This window comes from Polypterus senegalus, chromosome 11 (genome assembly GCF_016835505.1).
Source record: "Polypterus senegalus isolate Bchr_013 chromosome 11, ASM1683550v1, whole genome shotgun sequence".
NCBI classification, from domain to species: Eukaryota; Metazoa; Chordata; class Cladistia; order Polypteriformes; family Polypteridae; genus Polypterus; species Polypterus senegalus.
In genome coordinates, this window is record NC_053164.1 from 41976513 (window position 1) to 42002000 (window position 25488).

The 25488-nt window shown below is 38.0% G+C and overlaps 1 protein-coding gene across 6 annotated transcripts in view; it reads left to right on the top strand.

Annotated features, from left to right (window-relative positions):
* The first annotated feature begins 8935 nt into the window (after positions 1–8935).
* LOC120538880 (erlin-2-like) overlaps positions 8936–25488 on the top strand; it is a 56748-nt gene continuing 40195 nt past the window's right edge. The window contains exons 1-3 of one of the 6 annotated variants that reach the window (XM_039768460.1): positions 8936–9057; positions 18062–18145; positions 19039–19163. In XM_039768460.1, the coding sequence (XP_039624394.1) occupies positions 19057–19163 (107 nt within the window). In that variant the 5' untranslated portion in view covers positions 8936–9057; positions 18062–18145; positions 19039–19056. Of the gene's footprint in view, positions 9076–9137; positions 9220–18061; positions 18146–19035; positions 19164–25488 lie in introns of those variants that run through there. The other 5 variants (XM_039768456.1, XM_039768457.1, XM_039768458.1 and 2 more) reach the window with 5 other exon arrangements.

The following is a 25488-nucleotide window of genomic DNA, read 5'->3' on the forward strand; positions in this document are numbered from 1 at the left end:
TTTTGAAAAGGCAGTATGGTAAGTTGTCATCAGCCTGTGTTTTTTATTCACTTTTCAATGCATTTTATAGAGGCTCACACACAAAGTCATCACAGATATATCATGTTTAATTCCTCCCATGCTGACATAAGAATAAGTATTTAAAATGACCACAGAGGTCTCCACCAAAAGAAAACCGAGATGCCAGCTCTAATTATGTAATTATATTGGACTTCCAAATAGTAAACTTATGGAAATTCTGGTAAGGCATGAATATAAATACAAACACAAAATGACAAAGCACAAAAAGATGAGAAATAAAGGCAACTGTTTATAACCTTGGTTAGAGCTAATCCCCAATGGTTCAGTTGGTCCACAGAATAGACCCGGTCCACCTGCTCTTTTTAGTTCCATCCAACTTCACTGAACTGCCTGGTGGAGACAGAGTTAGTGAGGATGGTGTTAGAACAGACCATGTGATGCACGTGTATTTGAAAAACTGTGACAAGAGCTAATATTTAAAATTCTGAAATGCCCATGTCTAAAACTAGAGAGCAAAGCCAAAATGTAAATTATCAGAAGATTTTAAACCAGTAGGCATACTAAAACAAATATTCTGACTTGAAACCACACTACCCTGAAGGTGAGCTGCAACAAAAATGCAGACATGAAGAAGTACTCTAACCTGAAAGCAAGTTCTTGCCAAAACCTTGACTCAAAACCATGTAATACCTGAAGGCGAGCTGTCACAAAAATCCAGACACGTGACTGCCACAAAAATCTGAAACAAAAACCACAGTGAGTCCAACAAAAAAATCACTTGGCATTTGCCCTCGAGTTCTCATGCTGAAGTTGTTTGACTTCTGGATCTGGAATCTGAAACTGGAATGCTGCAAGGACTGATAAAGCTGAACATCAGTGATGTAGCCCGTAGTGCTCACTGGAAAGCAGCCCCTAGTAAAAGTGCAATATGCCCCAGTAACACAACAACAAAATGCTATAACTACAAAATTGTGGCATGGAGTGCTTAAAAATACACAATAAAAATTTTACTGCTCCCAAACTAAATTATTAATGCAAAACACCTATTAATATTATCGGAGATTACAGCTTTCCAAAGACTCGAAATTTAGCAGGAGAAAAAATAAACTGGAACAAAAAATGAATTGTAACAAACTGGATCATTTCCTAACAGCTAGCAACAGTTGGCTGGAAGAAAAAACCTGTAGCCACAAGGGGTCCCTAGGAACTGAGTTTGAGAGTACAGATGTACAGTATGCCATAATTTGAATCAAATCTAAGCTCTTTTTATCAATGATTCAAAAAAAAATTTATATTTAAAATGTACAAAATTTTCTAAATTTTCAGAAATGCTTTTCAAATAAATATCAACAGCAAATAATTGTCATTACGGTGGCGCAGTGGTAGTGCTGCTGCCTCGCAGTTAGGAGACCAGGGTTCGCTTCCTGGGTCCTCCCTGCGTGGAGTTTGCATGTTCTACCCGTGTCTGCGTGGGTTTCATCCCACAGTCCAAAGACAGGTTAGGTGGATTGGCGATTCTAAATTGGCCCTAGTGGGTTTGTTTGTGTGTGTCCTGCGGTGGGTTGGCACTCTGCCTGGGATTGGTTCCTGTGTTGGCTGGGATTGGCTCCAGCAGACCCCTGTGTTTGGATTCAGTGGGTTGGAAAATGGATGGATGGATAATTGTCATTAAAAGCAGTTAAACTTTTGTAAAATAACCAAAAATTGCATCTATTCTATATATATAAAATCCTAAACCTAAAAGTGGAACGAGTTTGTGCAACGATTTTATGTGACGTTTTTTGTCACGCTTTAAATCAGGCTTATTTTAAAACCTACATATATATGTTTGGTATCTTTCTTTTCAGAATTTACTGAACTTTAATGTGATGTTGTTAGATTTTCAGATTCTTACTCCATTTTTTAAATTCTAAACTAAAAAATATCAAGAACTCACGTCCCTGTTCGAAGGCTACGCGAGATGCAGATCACGTGGGACAACAGCACTAGCAAGCCAGCAGCTGATCGAGCAAAGAGGAGGTTAAAAAAAAACTGTATTTGTTCCGCATTGTATCAACGTTTAAGAGGGGGTTTCAGAGGAGCGACCGCATCTCCTTGGGGTGCATTCAGGCCCTCTCTTCACAATGCGAGCGGCAGAGATGCGAACTGGCTGGTGCGTAGCGCAGGCAAGAGGGGTTGGTGAGCAAAGCGAGCAGCAGGTAAGCCCCCTATGAACTGTAATGGAGTGACATCCCAATTAAGTCAGTTTATATGTTAATCTTATTTGGATTTAGGAATGTACTTCAATCTAATAAAATGCAGGGAAGTAAATAATTCCTTTTTAAAGTAAATCATCAAAAACTTCCCAGTTTATATAAAAGGCATGTAATAATTCTGGTTCTTTTTACAGAGTCAAATAGCACATATACACATGTACTTAGGGAAGAACCCATAAGTGCTTTTTAATTCCTAATTAGTTTGTTGACACGTAACACATTTTTATTGTTAAATATACATTTATTAAACACATCTGCTCTTTGCAAGTATATGACTGCTAAATAATTGGCAAAGTCATGTGTACTTACAATATTTAAAGTGGGCAGCCTAGTATCTGTGGATTATGTGCTTGTGATTCAGAGTAAGAACAACCAAGACTGAAGATCTAAGTGATTTTTAAAACAAAATGTAGCTTTCACCACGTATTCTGTTATGAGTACACCAAGAACCCCTTGCTGAAGGTTGCATAAATGACGGTATCACAGAAGTACTGATATGGGACATCACCCAGAAAACATGCAGCCAAGGATAATTCTGTGATCAAAGCAGTTTCTTCTGATCAAAGTAGAGTGATCAGAACCAGACCATTAATGAAAAGGGATGAAACAGACAAGTTATACATAGTAAAAGAAAGATTACGCTTGGATAACTGACAACAGTTGTACTGAAAAAACATATTACAGCACACAACTTGCCAAATCTTCTCATGAGTGGGCTTAGGCACACACCAAGCAAAGCAACAACAACAAGCTGCCTCCCCTCTACTCGCCATTCTACAGTTGAACCAGGGCTGGACAGGCCAATCTGATGTGACCCTTCTATCCAAGGATTGAGTGATTACTTTATCGGAAATTACAGGAGAGGGTTAGTTACCAGTTTATAAAATCATATTACTTATATTTTAGTACTAATGACTAAGAACAGAGATGCAGTATGCACAGCTAATCACCAGCTCTACTTAGAGTATGCTAAACTGTAGTACTGTAGTGAGTTTTCAGCTGGGATTTAAAAGCTGAGACTGAAGGGGCATCTCTTATACTAGCAGGCAGATCATTCCGCAGCTTCTGGGCCCTGTAACTAAAAGCTGAACCTTCCACTTTTATTTTATAAGTCCTTGGAATCATAAGAAGGATGTATCTTGAGATGTTAATGTGTGCTCAGGTTTTATAAGTAATAATAAGTTCAGATAAGTTAGCAGGGCCTTGGTCATTTAAGGCTTTATATGTTAAAAGGAGAATTTTGAAATATACCGTAAATTTGACTGGGAGCCAGTGCAACAATTTAAGAATTGGAGTTATATGTCTTGCAGCAGCATTTTGAATTAACTGGATTGGCTCCAGCAGACCCCCGTGACCCTGTAGTTATGATATAGCGGGTTGAATAATGGATGGATGGATGATTTTTGGATTTTACTGAAATACGCTCATGATTGATCCAGGATATAGCAAAAACTCAAAAGTTCCAAGAATCATTGTCTCTCATCAATCTGTAAGGGAACAGTGTATTTTGGTGCCATGTACTGGGCCCATGCAGTGTTTAAATGAAAAGGGATGTCCAAATATCCCTCAAAATCTTTGGATTTCCTTCATGACTACAGTCTATTCAAGTGAACATAATTCCTAGGATAGGCTAATACTCATTACCACAAGGGGAGGATATTCCTGGAATGACTGCAGGAATGTAATAGTGAACTGAGTTTAATAAGTTGCCCTTACCTGTTAGAAGGTTTCAGTTCAACTAAACACTAGCTGGCTCTGCCATTCACTGTAGAGATCCACCACCCACTAATTTTCAACAACAAGATATAATCAAAATCAATCTGATTCTTAGTGCCATCATTTTGACACCATGTCAAATCCATGCTCTGATGAATTAGGTTTGTTCAGATGGGAAATGCAGTGCCATATCTTGCAAAGTTGGTTTGCAGAAGTTAATGCTCTTTAAAATTTGGCCAATCACTGCCGACATGGAGTTTGTGCTTTCTTCCCATCTTAGGATTTTTCTTTAGGTACTTTGGTATTCCCCCCATGTCCCAAATATGTAAAAATTAGGTTGTCTATTTTAAATTCTTACAATAGGTATAAGTGACCCCTTTAATGGACTGATCTTCTTGGTCAGCTGTCACCTGGTCTTTCACAAGGATCCACACATTTTCAGCTGCTTCATCCATTTTCTGCAAATTCACACCACTGGATCCACCTCACACCACTCACCTGTGGTCAGAATAACGTCATCTACCTCACTTTCTCCAACTCCTTGAGCCAATCCAAAGCCATGATCTTCCTGAGATTTGCCAGTGGCAACATGGTCAATCTAATACACTTTAGCAGCAGAGAAATGTGTCTGAAGTGCTCGCTGTTAAGGATTCTCTGTCCATGCTCCATGTCTCCTGGTTCATCATGTAGAACCCCCTCCTTCTGATAGTCTGTGCTTACCAGAGTTGCAAATCATGGACATTAAAATATTTTATTCATTGTAATAGTCTTTGACATGTCAGGTAATAGTGATGCTATCTAACCATTCACTCTCAAGAAGATATACGTGATGTGTGTTCTAATTCAGGAAGAGAATAGACAACACTTAAAAATTATAGTAGGTGTCTTTGAATAAAGCATGTCAACCAGATACAGTTAGTTATGGCATTTGAGCATGCAGCCAGTGAGGAGAGAGGCTAAGAGAGCAATGTTCACTGCACAGGTAATGGAAGAGTAACAACAGGCACAAAAGCAAATTCCTATCTTTATACCAATAACATCAATGCCAGGTAGGATTTGTAGGATTTTCAGCCATAGATGGGGCACTGGTCCGTCACAATGAACTTTCATATGCAAATCCACACCCTCTCATAAATTAATCATGTGATCATACGCTTAAAGATAAAGATAAAAATATGGGGAAATGTATTTTTGCCATAAGCAAGGAAGCACTTCATGACACAAAGGCTTACAGAAATCTGGAGCAAAAGGCTGGGCTAATTGTGTAGTTAAGGCAGAAAATTCAACAACTTTTAAAAAGGTCCAAAGGAATATGGAAGTTTTGAAAATTCAAGGATAGATAAAATATTTGTACATTTTAAGTATTAGCTAAAACAAAAAGATTGATGGACTACCCTGTTTCTTGTCTGCCTAACTTATTTTCTTACATTTTAGACTACTCTTGCAGCGAAAACCTGGGAGCAGGTGGCAGGATTGGCATCCAGCCACCATAAAAAACCTAACACCGTTCCAGTATGGTGCTAAGGTGTCACCCATTGCACAGCTGCACTCAGGTCCCAATTGGGTGGTTCATCATGTGGTGGGCGGCAATGCGCATGTTCCCAACCTCTCTCTCTCTCTCTTAGACTTTGAGCGTGCAGCATTAACCCTGCCTCCTCAATGCCACCACAAGGCTGAAAGTAGCTATTTATTCGGCTTGCTACTTACTTGCAGCTACTTATTCATTCCTGCCAGCTATCTATTCACACAGCTTGTGTAAATCAGTTATTTATTCAACATTAAAAGCAAGACAAAATATTCTGAAGCATATTACGTTACTCAAATTGAGCCAGGCAAAACTCAACTTCAGTTAAACAAAGGTATTTGTCTAATCTCAAAACTGTGAAAATTAGCGTGGCTCAATTAATTTAATCCTTTACAGGGCCCACTGAAAAGTACAGTAAATTCTGTTTGTTGTGGTTACATGTCAACTTTGCCAGGCAATTTGAGGTAGGTACCTGTGTTAGGCCAGGCAAAACTCAACTGAAGTTTAACAAAGGCATCACAAAACTTTGAAACTGAAAGTGGCCCAACAAGATATGACTCATTTGTTTCCATGGAGCTCCAAATGTGGTATGAAAAACCTCAAGTCATTTCTAATCAGTTTTGCTGAAGATTCCATAGCTATAGGTTTATGGAACAATGGTGCACTGGTAGTGCTGCTGCCTCAGAGTAAAGAGCCTAGTGTTTGCTCCCGTGTCCTCCTTGCATGGAGTTATCGTGCTTTCCTTGTGTCTGTGTGGGTTTCCTTCAGGTGTTCTGGTTTTCTCCCACTGTCCAGACACATGCAGGTTACATGAACTGGCAATGCTAAATTGGCCCTACTGCATGTCTGGTTTGTGGTCGTGAGTGTTTGCCTTGCGATGATCTTGTACCCTGTCCAGGTTTTGCTCCTGCCTTGCACCCTATGGAAGCTGGGATAGGCTCCAGCCCGACCTGTGACCCTCGTCTGGATTCAGTAGATTAGAAAATGACATGACCTATTCGTTTAATTTTTTTATCATGAAGGTGTTACTGTATTTTCCTGCACAAAATATGGTTCAGAAATGGCATAAAAAGATACGGGTCTTTCAGGTTTAGAGTGCCGAAAATAGGTGGGGAAACCCCAAAAAGCTTAATGTCTTGCATAACTAACCATCAAGACGCACTGAACAGTATATCATATGTTGGGGTTTTCTGATATTGGTGAGTCAGAAGGCACCAGAAATAAAAAAAAAAAACTGAAGTGATTTAAAAGTGTTCATAAGTAATTCTTATTAACACCAACATATCAATTTTAAAATGAATTGTACATCTATCTATTTTATAAACTTGCTTTATCCTGATGGTTACAAGAAAGCTTGAACCTTTCCTAGCAAGTACAGAGGACGATTGTTAGAAACAATCCTTGGATAGTACACCACTTCATCATAAGGTATGATATATCTGCTGCACAGTATTTTGTCATGCTAATGAAGTTGAAAAGTAACTAGTTTGCACAAACGCTGAATATAAGTGGCTGACTGGAAGTGATTAAGTAGCTGCGAATTAGCAGATGCATATTGCCACCACATACTGTAGTTTCTTTGGGGTTTCCCATTTCCTGAACAAAACTAAGGGACACCTTAGTGCAATGACAATAGGGCTTTTTGTAATGTTGTAAACAAAATCAAGCTTTCCAAACACATAGCGCCTAAAACATTGTGACAATAGCTTCTGCAACAACAAGTGCATTCCACATTTTTTTTTAATGTACATTTCAAGTTGCTTCTGACAGCATGAAGAAGTTGCTTGTCACTTAAAACCATGGTGCGGAATTCAGCACAGGACATGTCAAAATTCAAAATGACAAGAAGTTCATTCTTGGTGAGCTCTAGGGAAGACCTGTTTCTTGTGTCAGTCCATTTTAAGGCCATCTTTAAAAATATCCTTTTCACCATCTTTGTAGATGATAGTTTGTTCAGGATGAAGTACAGTACAGACAGCATATTTGGAAGATCTGCTTTCTGAAACACACCTATTTACAGTGCAGATGTGCTTTTGAAAAAACTTGTTTCGGACTTCGAACAATTCAGAGTTCAAACGGCCTTCTGAAACGAATCGAGAGAGAGAGAGAGAGAGAGAGGATGATCTTTTTGCTCCTTGATTTATTTATTTAGCTAACATACCCTTGTATATTTTATTAAGAAAAAAAATCTGATTACATTTGTTATTTGCATTTTAGTTTATTTTCATACTTACAGAGTCACGTAAAAAATACAGAAGACTGCGGTCTGTATTGATTTGTTAAGGAACGCAACATCAAATACGGAATGATTTCATAAAATTTAGAACGAGAGGCAACCTTAAGTTTCTTCCCCACCTACCCACATAAAAATAAATGAATAAAAATGTATACCAGTAGTGAATACACTACAACTCTTTTCACTGGAATTTGACTTTTCAACGTCAAAATATATGATATTTACAATAGCTAGTTGTTACATTATAGACCACGGGTGTCGAACTCCGGTCCTCAAGGGCCGCAGTGGCTGCATGTTTTCAACCTAACCATCTTTTTCATTAGTGAGCCATTTTTACTGCTAATTAACTTATTTTGCTTTAGTTTTAATTAACTTGACTCAGGCTCCTTAGTTGTTTTTTTTCCTTAATTAGCCAAACAATAATGAGACATCAAACAAGCCACCATATGACCAGCTCACCTGTGCCCATCACACAATATCTGAAAATAAAGAAAGGTGAAAGTCTCAGTAAGGTTGATCTCTCAGGTCACCAAAACATTTTGATGGTGTTCTTAGAAAAAACAGAAAAAATCAACAGATCTGGAAATGTCTGCTGTGGCAGAATGAGAGCAGCAACAAGCCATTGAGTTAAATGACGGGCTTAATCAATAGCAAGAATCAGCTTCTCATTAAGAGATTGGTTGGAGTGAAATTGGTTGAAGTTTGAAATCCCAGTTTAGCTGGTCATCTGTTGGCTCTTTTCACGTCTCATTTCTGTTTGGCTGTTAATGAAGAAATAAATCAATTCAGAGGACTGAATCCTTAAAAACAGGGCTATTGAAATGAAGGGAAAAGGAGTTAATTAGCAGTGAAAACTACTCACTGATTAAGAAAAAGGGTTGGAATGAAAACCTGTGGCCACTGCGGCCCTCCACGCCCGGAGTTCGACACCCCTGATATAGATTGTAACACCTAAGAATATTCAATTCACACAACTAACCCACTTAATTTGCTCATGAATTGTGTCTTGTGATTTATAACTCGCTTTTGTCAAACTTGTCAACTAACTAAACGCAAGTAAATGTAGAAATAGCTTAGCGTTTCATGTGCTCCCACGTCGCCAGCTCCTTCTTGCCTTCCTTAGTAGAGCACAATCAGTCCGATTCTGAGCATTAAATTCGACTTTTTTCGCGGTTCTTGCGCGCCCTCTGCTGCCAATTGCCTGAAATCTGCTGTGTGCGGACCTGAAGGAGACAAGCGGGCGCAGCTTGGTGACGACAATGCGCGCGACGACAATACGATACCGATCGAAGGGCAGCAGGCAGGTAACCGTTAGCATTATGGTATGGTATAGTATAGTATATTACATGAAGTAAGTGTGTATGACAAGAACGTGTACGTGGGCGTTCATAAAGCCGCCGCTGGAGTGTAATGCTGACTTGCTTCCCTCGGGTTGTTTTTCAGTATCCTCACGAACGCGTTCAAAGGTATCCTTTGTTTACAAGGCACTAGTTGATTAGTTGGTGACCTAAAGTGCCCCTCCATTATGCATTTGGAAATCAGAAAAATGACTGAAAAGCAGAGGCTTGTTCCAGAGTGGCAATATGTAAAGTATTGTTATTTAGATAAAGTGTTTTTTTAACGGTAGTGTTTTACAGTTGGTTAGGGTGTCCTTTTTGTCTTGGAACCCCAGATTTGCCTGGTCGATTAGAAAAAACGTATCTAGTTTGCTTTTCATGCAGCCAGTTGATGATGATGATGATGATTGCTTTGCAGCAGATTAATCAGCTCTCTTTGACAGGAGATAACATTACTTTAGTTACCCTGTCAAACTGTTAGATACATCAACAAGTGGCAGTACAGCAGTGGTCGAACCCAAGGGTTGGAACATGTGATTAGACAATCTGGATAGGCTTACTTAACCCTGGCCTAATGCTTTAAAGATCGGTGTTGATTTTCACAATTCATAGCAGGTACGTGGATTGCTTGTTTTACTGATGTTTTCAGTTATGTCTGAATGTTTAAGAAGTCACTTGCCTGCACTGACACCATCGTAAATGTGAGATCAACGGGGCAGCCTTTCAGTTCAGTGTTGACACTGCTTCCTTTTATTTCATAATGATTTAAAAGTTTGACCCAAAATGCACATACAATGTGCCGTTATTAAAGACATTTAGACCAACTTATTATGATTTCACTGCATCCGCAAAGGAGAGAAAAAAAAAAGTTTACTTTAATCGCGACTGGTATTCATTGACCACTGGATCCTACTTACAGCATTCATTTGGCGTATAGCACTATAAACTTACCAAGTCGGAGTCCACCTACTCACCTTTGCACCATTGGCATTTTGTTTTATTGTATCTATTATTTTTAACTCACTACATTGTACACGTCTTTTCTGTGTGTAATCAGTTAACTTAGTAGTTTGCTGGTAAACATTCAATTTGTCCTTTAAACAATGTCTGCTAAATAAAAATTGTGAGGACTAAAAAAAGGTCATTATGAGGTAATATTTAGTACGTTCTGTTATTTCTTTTGAGAGACACAAATAGACTGACAGTTTTTCTGCTGTTTAGCTGGGGAAGGATACAATAAGGACTGCATTTAGTGTGTTTAAGTATTTCATGGTTGATTTTGTATGGGCTTCATATGAGCATTAGGCAGTGCTAGGTGTGTCCATTTCAAGTTTCTGCTTGATCGCCTCAGTTTGTATGCACAGGGATTCCCATTTTTGGGAAAAACTGTGAATTCAAGCATCCTTTCATTTTGAAGACTTGCATGCAACAGTGTCATAAGCATTTTATGCTTTCCAGGCACAACAAGGACAGATAAAAATATATTAATGTAGCAAAGCATGGTGCTAATGCACATTGTTCGTAAGGATTTAAGCTCATTTTTGTGGCTGATTTTATGGCTCGCTGTTACACCAAGTATTTCTCACCCAGCCATCAGTTCTAGAATGAAGGTAAGACGATGATGTACATTCTTCCCTTTTATAGGGTGCAGCTGTGTGGGATTTCAATGGCTCTTATATTAAAATAAATGTTGTCCGAGAACTGGTAGAATTTTTTACTTTTAGGTTTTGTTCTTGCTGTGGCTGATGTTGTTGTTACCATAATAATAAAAATAATGTATAAAGAAGTACAAACTTATGTAATATTCAGAATTATAAACTATTCAAACATTTACTTATTTTTTCATTTAAATATTAAAACCTTATTTTTTGGCTAATTTGAAAGCCCTATTTAGTATATGTGAAAATGGAAATTTTAATACATATTAAAGTTTATGTTTAGTTGAATTCTGAACATTTTTGCCAACTCCAGTAATCCAATTAGTGCTTTCCACTCCATGACTTCAACTCCACCTCCACATTCCTACTCGGTACGTCATAAAATTAGTTGAATTATTATATCTGTAATTAGTGGATTAATACATAATAAATTAGTCCTTAAGGATACATATTCTTTCACTGTAAGATGCCACAGTTTAGTATAGACTTTGAAAAGCTAGCTTCAAAATTAAAACAAAAAGTTGTTCAAAGCAAGCGACCTGATTATCCAAAAGAACTTACTTCATGTAGGGTGTGTTCAAAGCCATTTCAAAACTAATGGACATCCCTCCGAGTTTGGTGCAGCCTATTTTAGGAGAGTGTAATGATCCTAAGTTATCATGATACTGTCCTTGTAAATTGTAGTCTCCAGATAACAAGTGGCATTTCTTAAGAGATGTGTCTCTGAATGAGTTAGAGAAATCAGTGGCTGCATTCAAAGATTATGTTCATGGATCATTAATCTCCCAAGAAGTTCCACAAAGAAGGACTTTTATGTGAAGTCCTAAGGAAGAATCCTTGGCTGAAAATAAGTCCATAATAGGTGATAAAATAACATCTTCAGGATACAGCAGTTATGTGCTGGAATATATTATGGACTAATACGAATAAAGAAGAAGTTGGCCCGAATGTTAAGCAGATTCTTCAGCAGAATTAAACACCGCACTCTAGCCAGGTCTCAATACCTGCACTGTTAAGTAGTGTGGTAACATCCTGTGACAGGAATGGCCATCAAGAGTAGACACAGGCTATCTTGTCAAAATGGGAAGAAATATGAATTAGGAACCCCAAAGAGAATTATTGAGCTTTAATTATTAAGCTTTCATTGATAAAACTCAATCTGATGGAGTAGTTTGTGTTTCAGACATAGCACACTGCTTGAATAACATTGTGATGTCTTAAGATGAGGACTCTTGTGTATTTATAGACTTTTGAATTTAGTTGCCTTTTTGTTTTGATTTTTGTTCTGGTATGGGTTATTATATGCCTTCGTATAGCATGCTTTATGAAGCAAACAAATTATTTGCTGGAACTCATTTTGTAAAGAGAGATTCATACAGTTTGAAAAGTGTAGAGATGTGCTTAATGGAAATCCTTTTACATGTAGGGGTAATTGAGTTCAACTTATCCTTATCTACCTTGTTGGTTAGTGGACAGGTTCAGAACATGTAAAAGTTCATATTTATTGATAAAACCCTCTAACAAATTGTGCTGAGTTAAAGAGGATCTGTTTTGTACAGTTACCACAGATACTTAGCTCATCAGGAATTACTTGTTAATTACTGTCAAGATAGTCCCAGTATGTGTTTATGTCAGACATTTTTAATTTTACATTTTAATAGCATATTTGTTTAGCTGGGTTTGTATCCATACTTGGTCATTATATAGGGTTTGTACATTTCCTCCATGCACAGCTAAGTTTCTTCCAGGTTCTTACTTTCCTCCCACATCCCAAAGGTGTGTATGTTTGAAAGTTAATTGTTTTCTCTAAACTAGCATCTCATTGAGGTTTGGCTCCTGTATTGTGCCTGTTGCTATGAGGACAGACTCCACCTTCCAAAAATTCTGTAATAGATAAAACAGAATTAGAAAATAGATGGACTTAAAATGCATGGCAGAAATGAGATGCAACAGCAGGAGACAAATTATTGGCAGAATAAAGTCAATGCAGGTATGACAACGCAATATAGGATGTAGCTGCATTCTAAATTCAGTATTATTAAAGGTGACAAGTTTAATTTCCAGGTTTGTAATGAGTTTATAAACATTTATTTAACACCAGTAACGGCATACTGCACGATAATGTGCAGTGAATACACTTGACTTGAGCATTCATACTCTTTCACTGTACGCTTAGCATTCGTTTGCTCAGAGGTTGATGCGCTTGCTGCTTCCTGAGCAGTTCTTCTTTTCACCACCCTAGCGGCCTGCTGCTTCTCTTCCTTCCTCGGCATCTTTTCACGTTAAAACTGATTGTTAGTTTTTGTTTTGCAATTACTTAGTAAGTTTTCTTTAATTTTTCACTTAAGCTGGCACTTAAGTCTTCAATCTGCCTCATGAATGATTAAAGATATGAAGAGGTAGGGGAAGTGACCGCGAAGGTGATAGGGAATGAGAACGGTGCCCATACACATGCACCGCATGGCCGCCCTGCTGTGCGCTGCCGAGAGTTGCTTCTACAATAAAATAAAATAAAAAAAGAGTAATAAAAATCATCACCCCGAAAGCGGATAGTAGACGCCACGTAGTATATGTGTACTAAATTTCAAGTCAATAGGTGAAACGGTTTATGAGCTACAGGTGATTTAAAATCCTGTACAGACAAACGAACAGCCACAGTAGCTATTGAAGATGACACATTAACAAAAAAAGTTTCATTTTGTTTGCTACGTGTAAGTAACAAATTGTATCTATACTAGAGCCATTTGCATAAACACCACAATTCTAATTAGGTATAAGGTTTAGAGTTATAAAATTAACATGTCTTCTCTAATTGTAAGATTGGTTACACGCCAACAATCTTTGTTTTATATAGCATCATTAATGATATGTACAATCAAGAGGCAACCTATAGGAATAACAATATTATAATATACTTAGAAAACATAGCAGTTGAACAGTTTGATCATCTTCTTCTTCTTTTGGCTGCTCCCATTAGGGGTGGCCACAGCGGATCATCTTCTTCCATATGTTTCTGTCCCCTGTATCTTGTTCTGTTACACCCATCACCTGCATGTCCTCTCTCACCACATCCATAAACCTTCTCTAAGGCCTTCCTCTTTTTCTCTTCTGGCAGCTCTATCCTTAGCATCCTTCTCCCAATATACTCAGCCTCTCTCCTCTGCACATGTCCAAACCAGCACAATCTTGCCTCTCTGACTTTGTCTCCCAACCATCCAACTTGAGCTGACCCTCTAATGTACTCAATGCAAATCTTAGCATCTTTAACTCTGCTACCTCCAGCTCTGTCTCTTGCTTTCTGGTCAGTGCCACTGTCTCCAAACCATATAACATAGCTGGTCTCACTACCGTCCTGTAGACCTTCCCTTTCACTCTTGCTGATATTCGTCTGTCACAAATCACTCTTGATACTGTTCTCCACCATTCCACCCTGCCTACACTCTCTTTTTCACCTCTCTTCCACAATCCCCATTACTCTGTACTGTTGATCCCAAGTATTTAAACTCATCCAACTTCGCCAACTGTACTCTTTGCATCCTCACCATTCCACTGACCTCCCTCTTTCTTTACACACATGTATTCTGTCTTGTTCGTACTGTTGTTTATTCCTCTCCTCTCGAGAGCATGTCTCCACCTCTCCAGGGTCTCCTTAACCTGCTCCCTACTGATGCAATCCCACCTGCACCTTAAACGCATCCATCACTCCTACCACAGACCTCACCACTGTCACACTTCCCTCGTACATATCCTGTAAAACTCTTACATACTTCTCTGCCACTCCTGACTTCCTCATACAATGCCACAACTCCTCTCACCCTGTCATATGCTTTCTCCAGGTCCACAAAGATGTAATGCAACTCCTTCTGGCCTTCTCTAAACTTCTCTATCAACACCCTCAAAGCAAACATTGCAACTGTGGTGCTCTTTCTTGGCATGAAACCATACTGCTGCTCACTAATCATCACCTCACTTCTTAACCTAGCTTCCACTAATCTTTCCCATAACTTCATGCTGTGGCTCATCAATTTTATTCCCCTGTAGTTACTGCAGTCCTGCACATCCCCCTTATCTTTAAATATCAGCACCAGTACACTTCTTCTCCACTCCTCAGGCATCCTCTCACTTTCCAAGATTCCATTAAGAAATCTGCTTTAAAAACTCCACTGCCATCTCTCCTAAACACCTCCATGCTTCCACAGGTATGTCATCTGGACCAGCGGCTTTTCCATTCTTCATCCTCTTCATAGATGTCCTTACTTTCTCCTTGCTAATCTGTTGCACTTCCTGATTCACTATCTCCACATCATCCAACCTCTTCTATCTCTCATTCTCTTAATTCATCAGCCTCTTAAAGTACTCTTTCCATCTGCTCAACACACTCTCTTCGCTTGTGAGTACGTTTCCATTTTTTTCCTTTAATACCCTAAGATGCTGCACATCTTTCCCAGCTCTGTCACTCTGTCTAGCCAATTGGTACAGGTCCTTTTTTCCTCCTTAGTATCCAACCTCTCATACAACTCATCGTACACCTTTTCTTTAGCCTTCGCCATCTCTCTCTTCACCTTGTGCCTTAACTTCTTGTACTCTTGTCTACTTTCTGCATCTCTTTGACTATCCCACTTCTTCTTTGCCATCCTCTACCTCTGTATACTCTCCTGTACTTTCCCTTTCCACCACCAGGTTTCCTTTTCCTCCTTCCTCTGTCCAGATGTCACGCCAGGCACCCTTGTTGCTGCCACCTTTATTACATCTGCTGTAGTTTCCCAACTGTCTGGTAATTCTTCTCTACCATCCAGTGCCTGTCTCACCTTCTCCCTAAACTCAACCTTACAGTCTTCCTTTTTCAACTTCCACCATTAGATTCTTGGCTCTGCTCTCACTCTCTTCCTCTTCTTGATCTCCAATGTCATCCTGCAGACCACCATTGTATGCTGCTTAACTACACTTTCCCCTGCCACCACTTTGCAGTTTTCAATCTCCTTAAGATGGACTTTTCTGCATAGGATGTAATCTACCTGTGTGCATCTTCCTCCACTCTTGTACGTAACCCTATGTTCCTCCCTCTTCTTAAAATACGTATTCACCACAGCCATGTCCATCCTTTTGGCAAAATCCACTATCCTTTGACCTTCTGCATTCCTCTCCTTGACACCATACCTATCACCTCTTCGTCTCCTTTGTTCCCTTCACCAGCATGTCCATTGAAATCCGCTCCATTCACCACTTTATGTCCCTTGGGTACATTGTTCATCACTTCATTCAACTCACTCCAAAAATCTTCTTTCTCATCCATTGCACACCCAACATGCGGGGCATATGCACTAACAACATTCATCATCATAACTCCTACCCCATTTCTCCTCCCAGACACACTATGATAGAACAATTTGAATCCACCTCATAATCATTACTCTGTCTGACACTCTTTTCACCTCCAAAACACTCTTGACATGCTGTTCCTTCAGAATAACCCCTACTCCATTTCTTCTCCTATCCACACCATGATAGAACAATTTGAATCCACCTCTGATCCACCTGGCCTTACTCCCCTTCCATTTAGTCTCATGCATGCACAATATATCAACCTTCCTTCTCTCCATCATATCTGCTAACTCTCTCCCATTACCAATCATACTGGCAACATTTAAAGTTCCTACCCTCAGTTCCACTCTCTTTACCTTCCTCCTCTCTTCCTGCCACATCTCCCCCCTCTTCTTCTTCTTCTTCTTCTTCTTCGGCCAACAGTAGCCCAATTTCGGCCAGCACCCTGTTGGCTAACATTATTGGTGGTGGTCGTTGTTAACCCAGGACTCAACCAATCCAGTGTTTTGTATTTTTATCCGCATATTGATTTGGCAAAATTTTACATTGGATGCCCTTCCTGACGTAACTGTCCCCATTTATCCGGGCTTGGGACCAGCGTTAAGAAACACACTGGTTTGTGCATTCCCTGTGACTGGGTTAGCAGTTGAACAGTTAATCTGATAATTTTAATAAACACACCCAGCAGGTGTAAGAAATTAATTACTGGCAGACACCAGAAGGTTATCAGGAGCAGGCACAGGCTGTCTTGTCAGAATGGGAAGAGATATGAATTGGGAAACTCAAAGAGTATAAATTACCTCTAAGGCATTCATTTACTGCTCTGCTAAGGTTAAAAAAAGAACAGCAAAAGCAGAAATGAAGATGTATAGAAAAATTTTAAAAACACATACATAGTCAAAATCCAGAAAATAGCTGTATACCAATGCCCAGTATCAATACTTCCATCCATCCATTTTCTAAACCTGCTTGTCCAGAGCAGCATTGTGGGGAAGCAAGATATACCTACATCAGGGCCCAATTTAGTAACAGCAATTCAGTTAACGTGCATGTTTTTGGACTGTGGGAGGAAACCTATATGAGCACAGAGTGAACATGCAGACATGCCTTCAAACGATTTCTGGTAGTAACCCAACAAGAATTTCAAAAATATTCACAGTCTTGGACAATTTTAATACCATGGTCCTGGCTTAAATAAGGGCAGTTTCATTTCAAATCATCACACTTTTGGACCTCATCAACACAGATTTTAACAAAACTTGGCATGTTGATTTGGTCATATGAGTAACACATGGAACTGAATCTGCACATGTCTTGGATCAATATTAAGGGAGATTCAAGCTAAGAATGTTACAATGTGTTAATCATATTACCAAATCAGTATGCTAAGTTTAGTTAAAATCTGTCACAATAATATCCAAAAGTGTGATGATTTGACATGGAATTACTCAAAATATCATGTGTCCTAACTTCCAGAAATCACAGCAGGACTATAAAATAATAGTGGCCATTTTGTCCACAAATGTGAAATGAAATACTTCAGTTAATCTTTATTATATACACACTAACTGCTTCAAGATTACTGGCCTCTCATTTGCTGTATATTGTTTTACATTTCCTATTTCACTGACACTCAAATAGCAAACTTCTCTACAATATTACATTTTCCAAAAATAACGCATCTTAAAGCTGCTTCTATTCCTAAGATCTGCATCCCAAAGCATTTAGGTGTAAATGTGCAATTATATGGTTTATGTTAGGTTAGAAAGTTCATACCTTGGAGTCTACAGTATTATAAGTTCTCCCTTCAGATCATCTGGGTTGTATAATTCACAGCTACTCAAAGCTAAAGTACATGTCTAGAAGAGTGTATCAAGACTAAAGAATAGTGAGAGCATGGTAAAGAAAGGCTTTGTCTGAGAGAACAAGGTAAGGGAAGGCTGACATTCCTGCTTAGTGATATTTTTATTTATTATGTCTTTGTTTCTAAGGTTACTTTGAGTGACCCACCTAGCAAGTGCCCTTGCTCTCATATACCTGTGAAGGAGGCAGGTGAGTGAATATCCTAACTTCTTGTAAGTTCTCATTAATGGATCAATCATGATAATTTTCTTTGTGGATGGCTACCTACTTTTAGCTTCAGTTATAATAAACTCTTAATAAGCTACATATGCATATCTGTACATTCATCCTCTTCACTTCCACAGTTTTTGAACATGGCTAAGGTGTTGTAATGTAACTGTGGCACTTTCTAAGAAAGTTTTTCTTCTTCAGTGTGTTTGTAATGACAACATAAAAAACGGATAAAGGTGAATATTTAACAGTATTCAGTACACTGAATCAAACACCATCCATATTGCTCACCCAGCATGAATCTTTCTGAAAATGGACTATATGTCTACTGCATAATACTGACAGCTATTTATTTAGAAAGTTTCATGGCCTTGCCTCTGAAATGCTCAGTTAGCATTGTGACACAAAGTAAGCTGAACAAGCTGCCTGTATATTCTTCAGGTATGAGTTAGACATTTTAATTTAGTTGTATGATAAAGCACATATTGGCAATGTTCTATGCTTCTGCTCAAGGAAGTGTGAAAACATAATGAGGCCAGTAACAAAACATTGGAATATGAAATAATTTCATTGCTTTTCACGCAATTTGTTTATTTGGTTTTGTTATAGTTTCCGCTTGATTGTTCTTTTTAATCACTTGAGAAAATAATGACTCTGGTAATGAGGTTGGATCTAGTTCATATTAGTGTAATTTCTTAATTTTCTTAAAAGTTTTTGGTTTTATATTATGTCAAGCCCTTTATGTTATGTTTTATGATATGTTGAGCCCTTTGTGGTTTAATATTAGATTGAAATTATTTTCAAGAAGGCAACTATAGTTAATGATTTTTTCAAACTATTTAGTTGAATTTCAACAGTAATCGTCAATTGTATAACCTTTTCTCTCTTTTAGTAGATATATGAAACACAAATTATGGCTCACTTTGGTGCTATTGCATCCCTTGTTCTGGGATTTTTGGCTGCAGCTTTAATTTCTTCTTTGCACAAAATTGAGGAGGGGCACATTGGAGTTTATTACAGGTCAGTGATATTGAGTTTGGCATTGTCAGAAATTTATCCTTGGAATTCTCAGAAAGCTTTCCTTAATTATTTATTCTGGTTAATGACAAGCAAAACCTAAAACCCTTTTATACTTCAATCTGCCATGCATCATATTTTTTTTTTCACACCAGGATGTCCAAGCATAGTTTGAAAGTACTTATTCAGGTTGTGCTAGGGTTCAAGGTAACAGTCATCATATTTTAAGATTAACTCTGACAGGTTAGGTTTAAAAAAAAAAAAACATTATGCAAAGGAAGTTTTGTAAATTGGAAATAAGTAAAGCAATCACTGGTAGCATGTGTAGCTAAGAACTTTCAATAGGAATTTCTCATTAATCAGTTTATCTCCAGGTCTGATGATCATTTGCTCATGACCAAATTTTCTCAACATGTACGACTGTTTAACCTGCACATGAAGGTTTCATCTAAATTATAATATGGTTACACACTCACTGGCCTTACTTCAGCCTGTTTCACTGTTGGACCCTCCTCTTCCTGTACACCGCCTGTAAAGCCAGCCACTTGCTTTTCCCAGTCAGTCTTATCTTGGACTCATTCATTTGAGACTACTTGGTATTCCTCTTATTTTTGAGCCAGTGTTAATAATATATGGAGTGGAACCCAAAACCTTTCCCTTGTCTGTGGCGCTTTTATTTATATATATATATATTCTTTCCATTTGAATAAATAAACACTTTGCTAAAACATATTGTTTCGTTGCTGGTTCAAAAAAAGAACAAATTCAATGACCCCTTTTTCTCCTCTTCTAAACTGGTTTCAACCATACCCCACAATGTCTTCTAAAACTTTATTTTTCTCATTTTCTCTTGCAACTTGCCTTCTGACTTCTAGAACCTGAAGAAATCTTTCTAAATTAAGATGAATCTACTTTATTGGCTTGAGGACATTGAAAATGATATAATTCCATGTTTAATGTAATTTTTGTAAATTATAGCCTGGGTATGATGCTAATCTGCATCGATCCCTGCATGTAGGCCCTCCAACCTGCAGGGAAAAACTTGGGGGTTGGTGGCAGAATTGGCACTCCAGCCACCATAAAAAAAACTTCATACTGTTCCACTCCTTCTAAACTAATGTGGTGCTGAGGTGTCTTCACATGGCTGCACTCGGGTCCTAGTCTGGATCCCGAGTTGGTTTGTCGTGTGGTGGGTGTGGCAATGCACTGTATCAGCACATGCTCCTTACCTCCTCTCTCTCTCTCTCTCTCTCTCTCTAGCCTCACATAGATTTTTATTAGGCACTTTATTATAACAATTCATAAAATTATCAAAGATATTTATCTGTTAATTAGGATGTAAATTTGAAGAAAATGCCTTAATTAACAGATGGTTGTTCTTACAGCTGTTCTTTTCAGAGATCTGTATGGTTAGCAGATACTAGCTAATTTGTCAGACAAACATGGGTTTAAACTTTAATGACAAAGAAGCCTTCAATATGTACTTCCTAGGCTCCCTTGAAAACATCAAACAAAAGATACCAGCAGACACTGCACAGGATAAAAGGTGTGCTGCGGCCTGCCAGTTAAACACAAGACATTCGACTGTTCGTATTTCTAAAAAAAGAACAGAAGGCTTTAAGATTGCTACAGAATGACAGCAGCATTGTTATTACACCACCCAACAAAGGAGGTGCAGCAGTCGTAGTGAACAAAGAGCACCACAAAAAAAGAAGTGTTCTCTGACTACCTATGAGCAGTTAACCTGTGACCCTATTAAAACCACCCTAAATAAAATCAACACCACCCTAGGTAAACTCCAAAATTATAACCGTTTAAACTTACAAGATTAGTATAAAATGAATTTGAATAATGCAATCTGTCTGAAATTCTATGGCCTCCCAAAAATCCACAAGACCCCTTTAAAATTCAGACCTTTGCTCAGCCTAACAGGTGGACCAACTTTCATATGCTCAAACATTTAACATATGACTCGGATTATTCTGTTACTAGAGCTGAGATGGCATTACAGCGCCTGAAGAATATATCCATTGCAGATGATGAGATTATAGTCTCTTTTTAATGTTGTGTCGTTATATACTATGATCCCAATTCATCTGGCCACAGAGACTTTACTGATGAAACTTAACAATGACACCTCCATAACGTCACAAACAAACCTGACCAATAAGGACATAATGCAGCTAATATCACTTTGTGAACAAACTCACTTCCATTTTAATGGAAAATACCATAGACAGAAAGAAGGCATGCCAATAAGATCTTAGTTATCAGGACTCTTTGCTGGAGTGGTTATGCAGTTATTTGAAAGCACGGCTCTAACTCAGCCCAAACTTACTCAAACTATTCTGGATATGCTATATCGACGGTACAGTTATCATACTAAAAAGTAATCAACTGAATGAATTCTACAGCCACATCAACTCGGTATTCCCCTCAGTCATCTTGACATCTCAATTGAAACAGGTAACCACGGCGGTTTAATTATGAGTGTTTATCGCAAGGAATGTTATGTAAACAAAATACTACACTTTTCCAGCAACCATTTTTTATTGCATAAATGGAGTTGTGTTAGGACTTTATTCAAAAGGATTAGCACTAGCGTTGATCAGTGAATTTCGCCAAAGCATTATTTGCAGCAAATTTGCTGTCTTCACATTCTCCCTTGCTTGTCAAATTATGCACTGATGGTTTGGCCTGTTTAGGAGAATATTTTTTTTATATTTATATATATATATATATATATATATATATATATATATATATATATATATATATATATATATATATATATATATATATATATATATATATATATATATAAATACCGGCACCCCATAATGCTTTGCGAGGCTAGTGCGATGTCCTCGGGCGTTGTAATAGTCAACATTCATGGGACTGGCCCCCGGGTTCCACATCAATATAAGCGAAAGAGGAGTGTGTCCTAGCATGCATAATATTTAGGCATGTGGCAGGGCGAGAGTGAAAACAAAATTTGATGGAGCCTAATACCCCATAAACAGAGACTTAATGAAATAGTATTTATAGCGAAAGGTTTATTACTATTTACAAGACATTGCTATCTTTTTTATAGAATAAAAAGTGCAAAGCATCAGCACAGACAGTTTAGAGCGACTTCAGTGCAACTTCAACAAGCAGAACAAGCCAGTGGTTTCAGTCATGACACACCATTTTGAATATTCTGTCTTTAAAAGACCTACATGTTTTATCTGAATTTTAACTATGATTTTGGTATTTCCAATTTGTTTTGATGAAATATATGATTGCGCATCTCTGGCTACATTCTTTTTTCATTTGATCTCACAGAGGCACAGTGGTGCAGTGGCTGGTACTGCTGCGGCATACCTCAGGTTACCTTTTTGGCCACAGTAATGAAACATATACAGCATAAATAAGGAGTTATCTCTGCTTGTGATGTTGTAATGTATTATTATAAACATTTATGATTTTAAAATATTGTGTCAATTGCAAATATCCAAAGCGCTTGGCTAGATTGCTGCATAGAGTAGATCTACCTACTTTTTTAGTTGTAGTTGATGTCTTTGATTTGCCAGCCGTCAACTGGGTTTGTGAGCAACTATGATGATGATTTTAAACGGGCCAGAAATTATCAAATACTAGACAGTAAAACCATCTGACTGAGAAATATTAAAAGCCATTTGGCAAATACAAGTTATTACCAGAACCAAGATGCTAAAAGCATAACTCAAGCTGATAAAGAAGAAGGCACGTGCCCTATGCATGCATAATAATTAGCTATGTGCAAATAAAAAAGAAACCTTGAAAGAGACTCTATGAGATAATAATGACAAAAGGCTTATTACTATTTACAAGACATTTGTATCTTTTTGATAGAAGCAAAGTGCAAAGCATCAGCACAAACAGTTTGAAGAGCCTTCATCGCGACTTCAAAATATAGAACAAGCCAACAGCAAAAATCATGACATGCCACTTTAAATTTTCTTGCCTTAAAAGGCCTACATATTTTTTTCTACCTCTTGACTACGATTTTGGTATTTCCTCTTTTTTTTGATGAAATCTTTGGTTGCACATCTCTGACTGTTCTTTCTTCTTTGATATCAGTGAGGCACGGTAATGCAATGGTTGGCACTGCTGATGAACGGCTCAGGTCATCTTTTTGGCCACAATAATTGGTCTAGTATAGCTGGCAGATTTTTCCTTAGCCTTCAGGGACACTTCAAAGACGGGCGCACCATTATAATCCAGTCAAATCTAGTTCAGTTAGTCCTTCCCCACATTTCCGTGATTTTGGGGAACTCATGGTGAAGTGCACTCAGCAATGTTTGCACATCACTAATTAACACCCATTGTAACACAACACAAAAAAGAATGAAGGGTGTTATCTTTTTCTTGTGTTCACATCAAACTACCCCAACACATTTATTAAACAGTGCCTACCAAGACCTCAGCAATCGGTCAACTCCAACTTGGTCCCTCACTGCACTTACCACATTCTCCCTTATCATTGTGGCATGTCAAAAAGTACAGCACATGTCCTGTCCAGATCAGGGATCAAGATAGGGCACAAACCACGATTTCCAGTGTGCACTACATCAATTCACAGCCAAAGTGAGATGCAGTCTGAATGAAACATGTCACCTCCAGTTATGAGGTCATGGCCTTTCTTGGAAATAAATGATTTGTTTGCTGCAGGTAAGTGGTGTGCGGCTAATGCAGCTGAAGGAGTTTAAGCCCCACAGAGTCTTGTTTACAATTATGGATAGAGGTTCAAAAGTGGCAATTTTATGCATATTTTACCAGACTGTAAATGTAGAAGGAAAATGTTTTTATATTAGCATAGAGAATAGCAAATTAACATAAAGAGCCATAAAAAGTAATTAAAAGCTTCCAAAACATTAGATTAAGCATAAATTAGAATGTTGAGAAAATAAGGTAGGTCAAGTGAATATTTAACTAAAAATCAGTCATTTTGCAATATTTTTAAGATCACAGCAGAATTGCTAGTGCGAGAAAAGAACAGATAAGGAAAATAAGATTGAGAACACCTGTGTCAGAGATAGGAAGCTAAAAGAATGATACCACAGAGAAAAGATGGCTCTGAAAGGCAGGTACGAGGCAAGCAGAAATATTGAATCAGCAAAGATGGCAAAAAGGCATTGCTGCCAAGTTCAGTTGATGTAATGCAAGGAAAATGACAAAATATGTTCTATATATATTTAGAAAATTAGTAATACTAGCAATTAAATATAAATCAAGCATGCCACGCAAATGATTAAATAAAGGCACACGCCATAGTTCAATTTTAATTAAAGCTTAAAGCTTTAGGCCACTATTATAAAAAGTTTGGAAAGCTTAAAGGAAACCCATATATGGAATTGAAGCATTGGCCAGTTAGAGAAAATGGGAACAGCATAGAAAAATAAAAATACCAGGAGAGGGCCAGTGATAGGAAAGTAAGGAAATAATAAGGGTTCCCATGGGAACTCAGATTCAGCCGGACAGGAGTAGAGGGAAGGCCAGACAGGAATAGAAGTGAGTCAGAGAAGATGAGCAAAAGAGCTCATTTGAGCGAGGTTGGAAAAGATAGGAAATGACATAAGAAAAGCCCCAAATTGGTAAGAGGAAGCCATCTACCCAGTCTTAGACCAATCAAAATACGCCGAACAGACACCAAGAGGAACAATGGACAGTAAAGCCAGGTGCAGAATGAGCTAATTGAGCAAGGACAAAGTGATAAGAAAATGATATATAACTTTTGAGTCCGGAACTCTTCAGGGCTTAGCTCAATTTGGCTGTATTGGGTTGAGTCCTTGTTTTTTGTGTTGATTTATTGCAATAAAGCTTTGAAACTCTGTTTGACTATCCCGAGTCCTAATAACCTTTATTTTTAGGTAAAAAGCCTTATGATGATGAATTTTTCGCCACGGCATAACTTTCAAGTGGCAGCTTCCTTTTTTAGATAAATCTTTCTAGATACAGAATTGTTTCCACTCCAAAGAACCAAACTGTGAGTGCAAAAAGCCAACATGAAGTTCTGGGTCAGATTTCCTTATACAGTGAGGGAGGACCTTTAGCAAGAAGTCTATTTTTGGATTGAGAAGAACAAGTTGATATGTTTGGCTCCAATCAGGTTTTTTAAAGCCAATACCGATCACTGATTTCATGTTACTTGATTGACCGATTCTGATAACTGATTCCTTTTTTTTTTCATTATCCCTTTAAAAAAATTACACTAATTTCCTGCATAACCAGACAAATTGAAGTCATTTGTCCTATATTAAAGTGTGTTTTTATAATTAAACTATAGACCACAGGTGTTCACTGT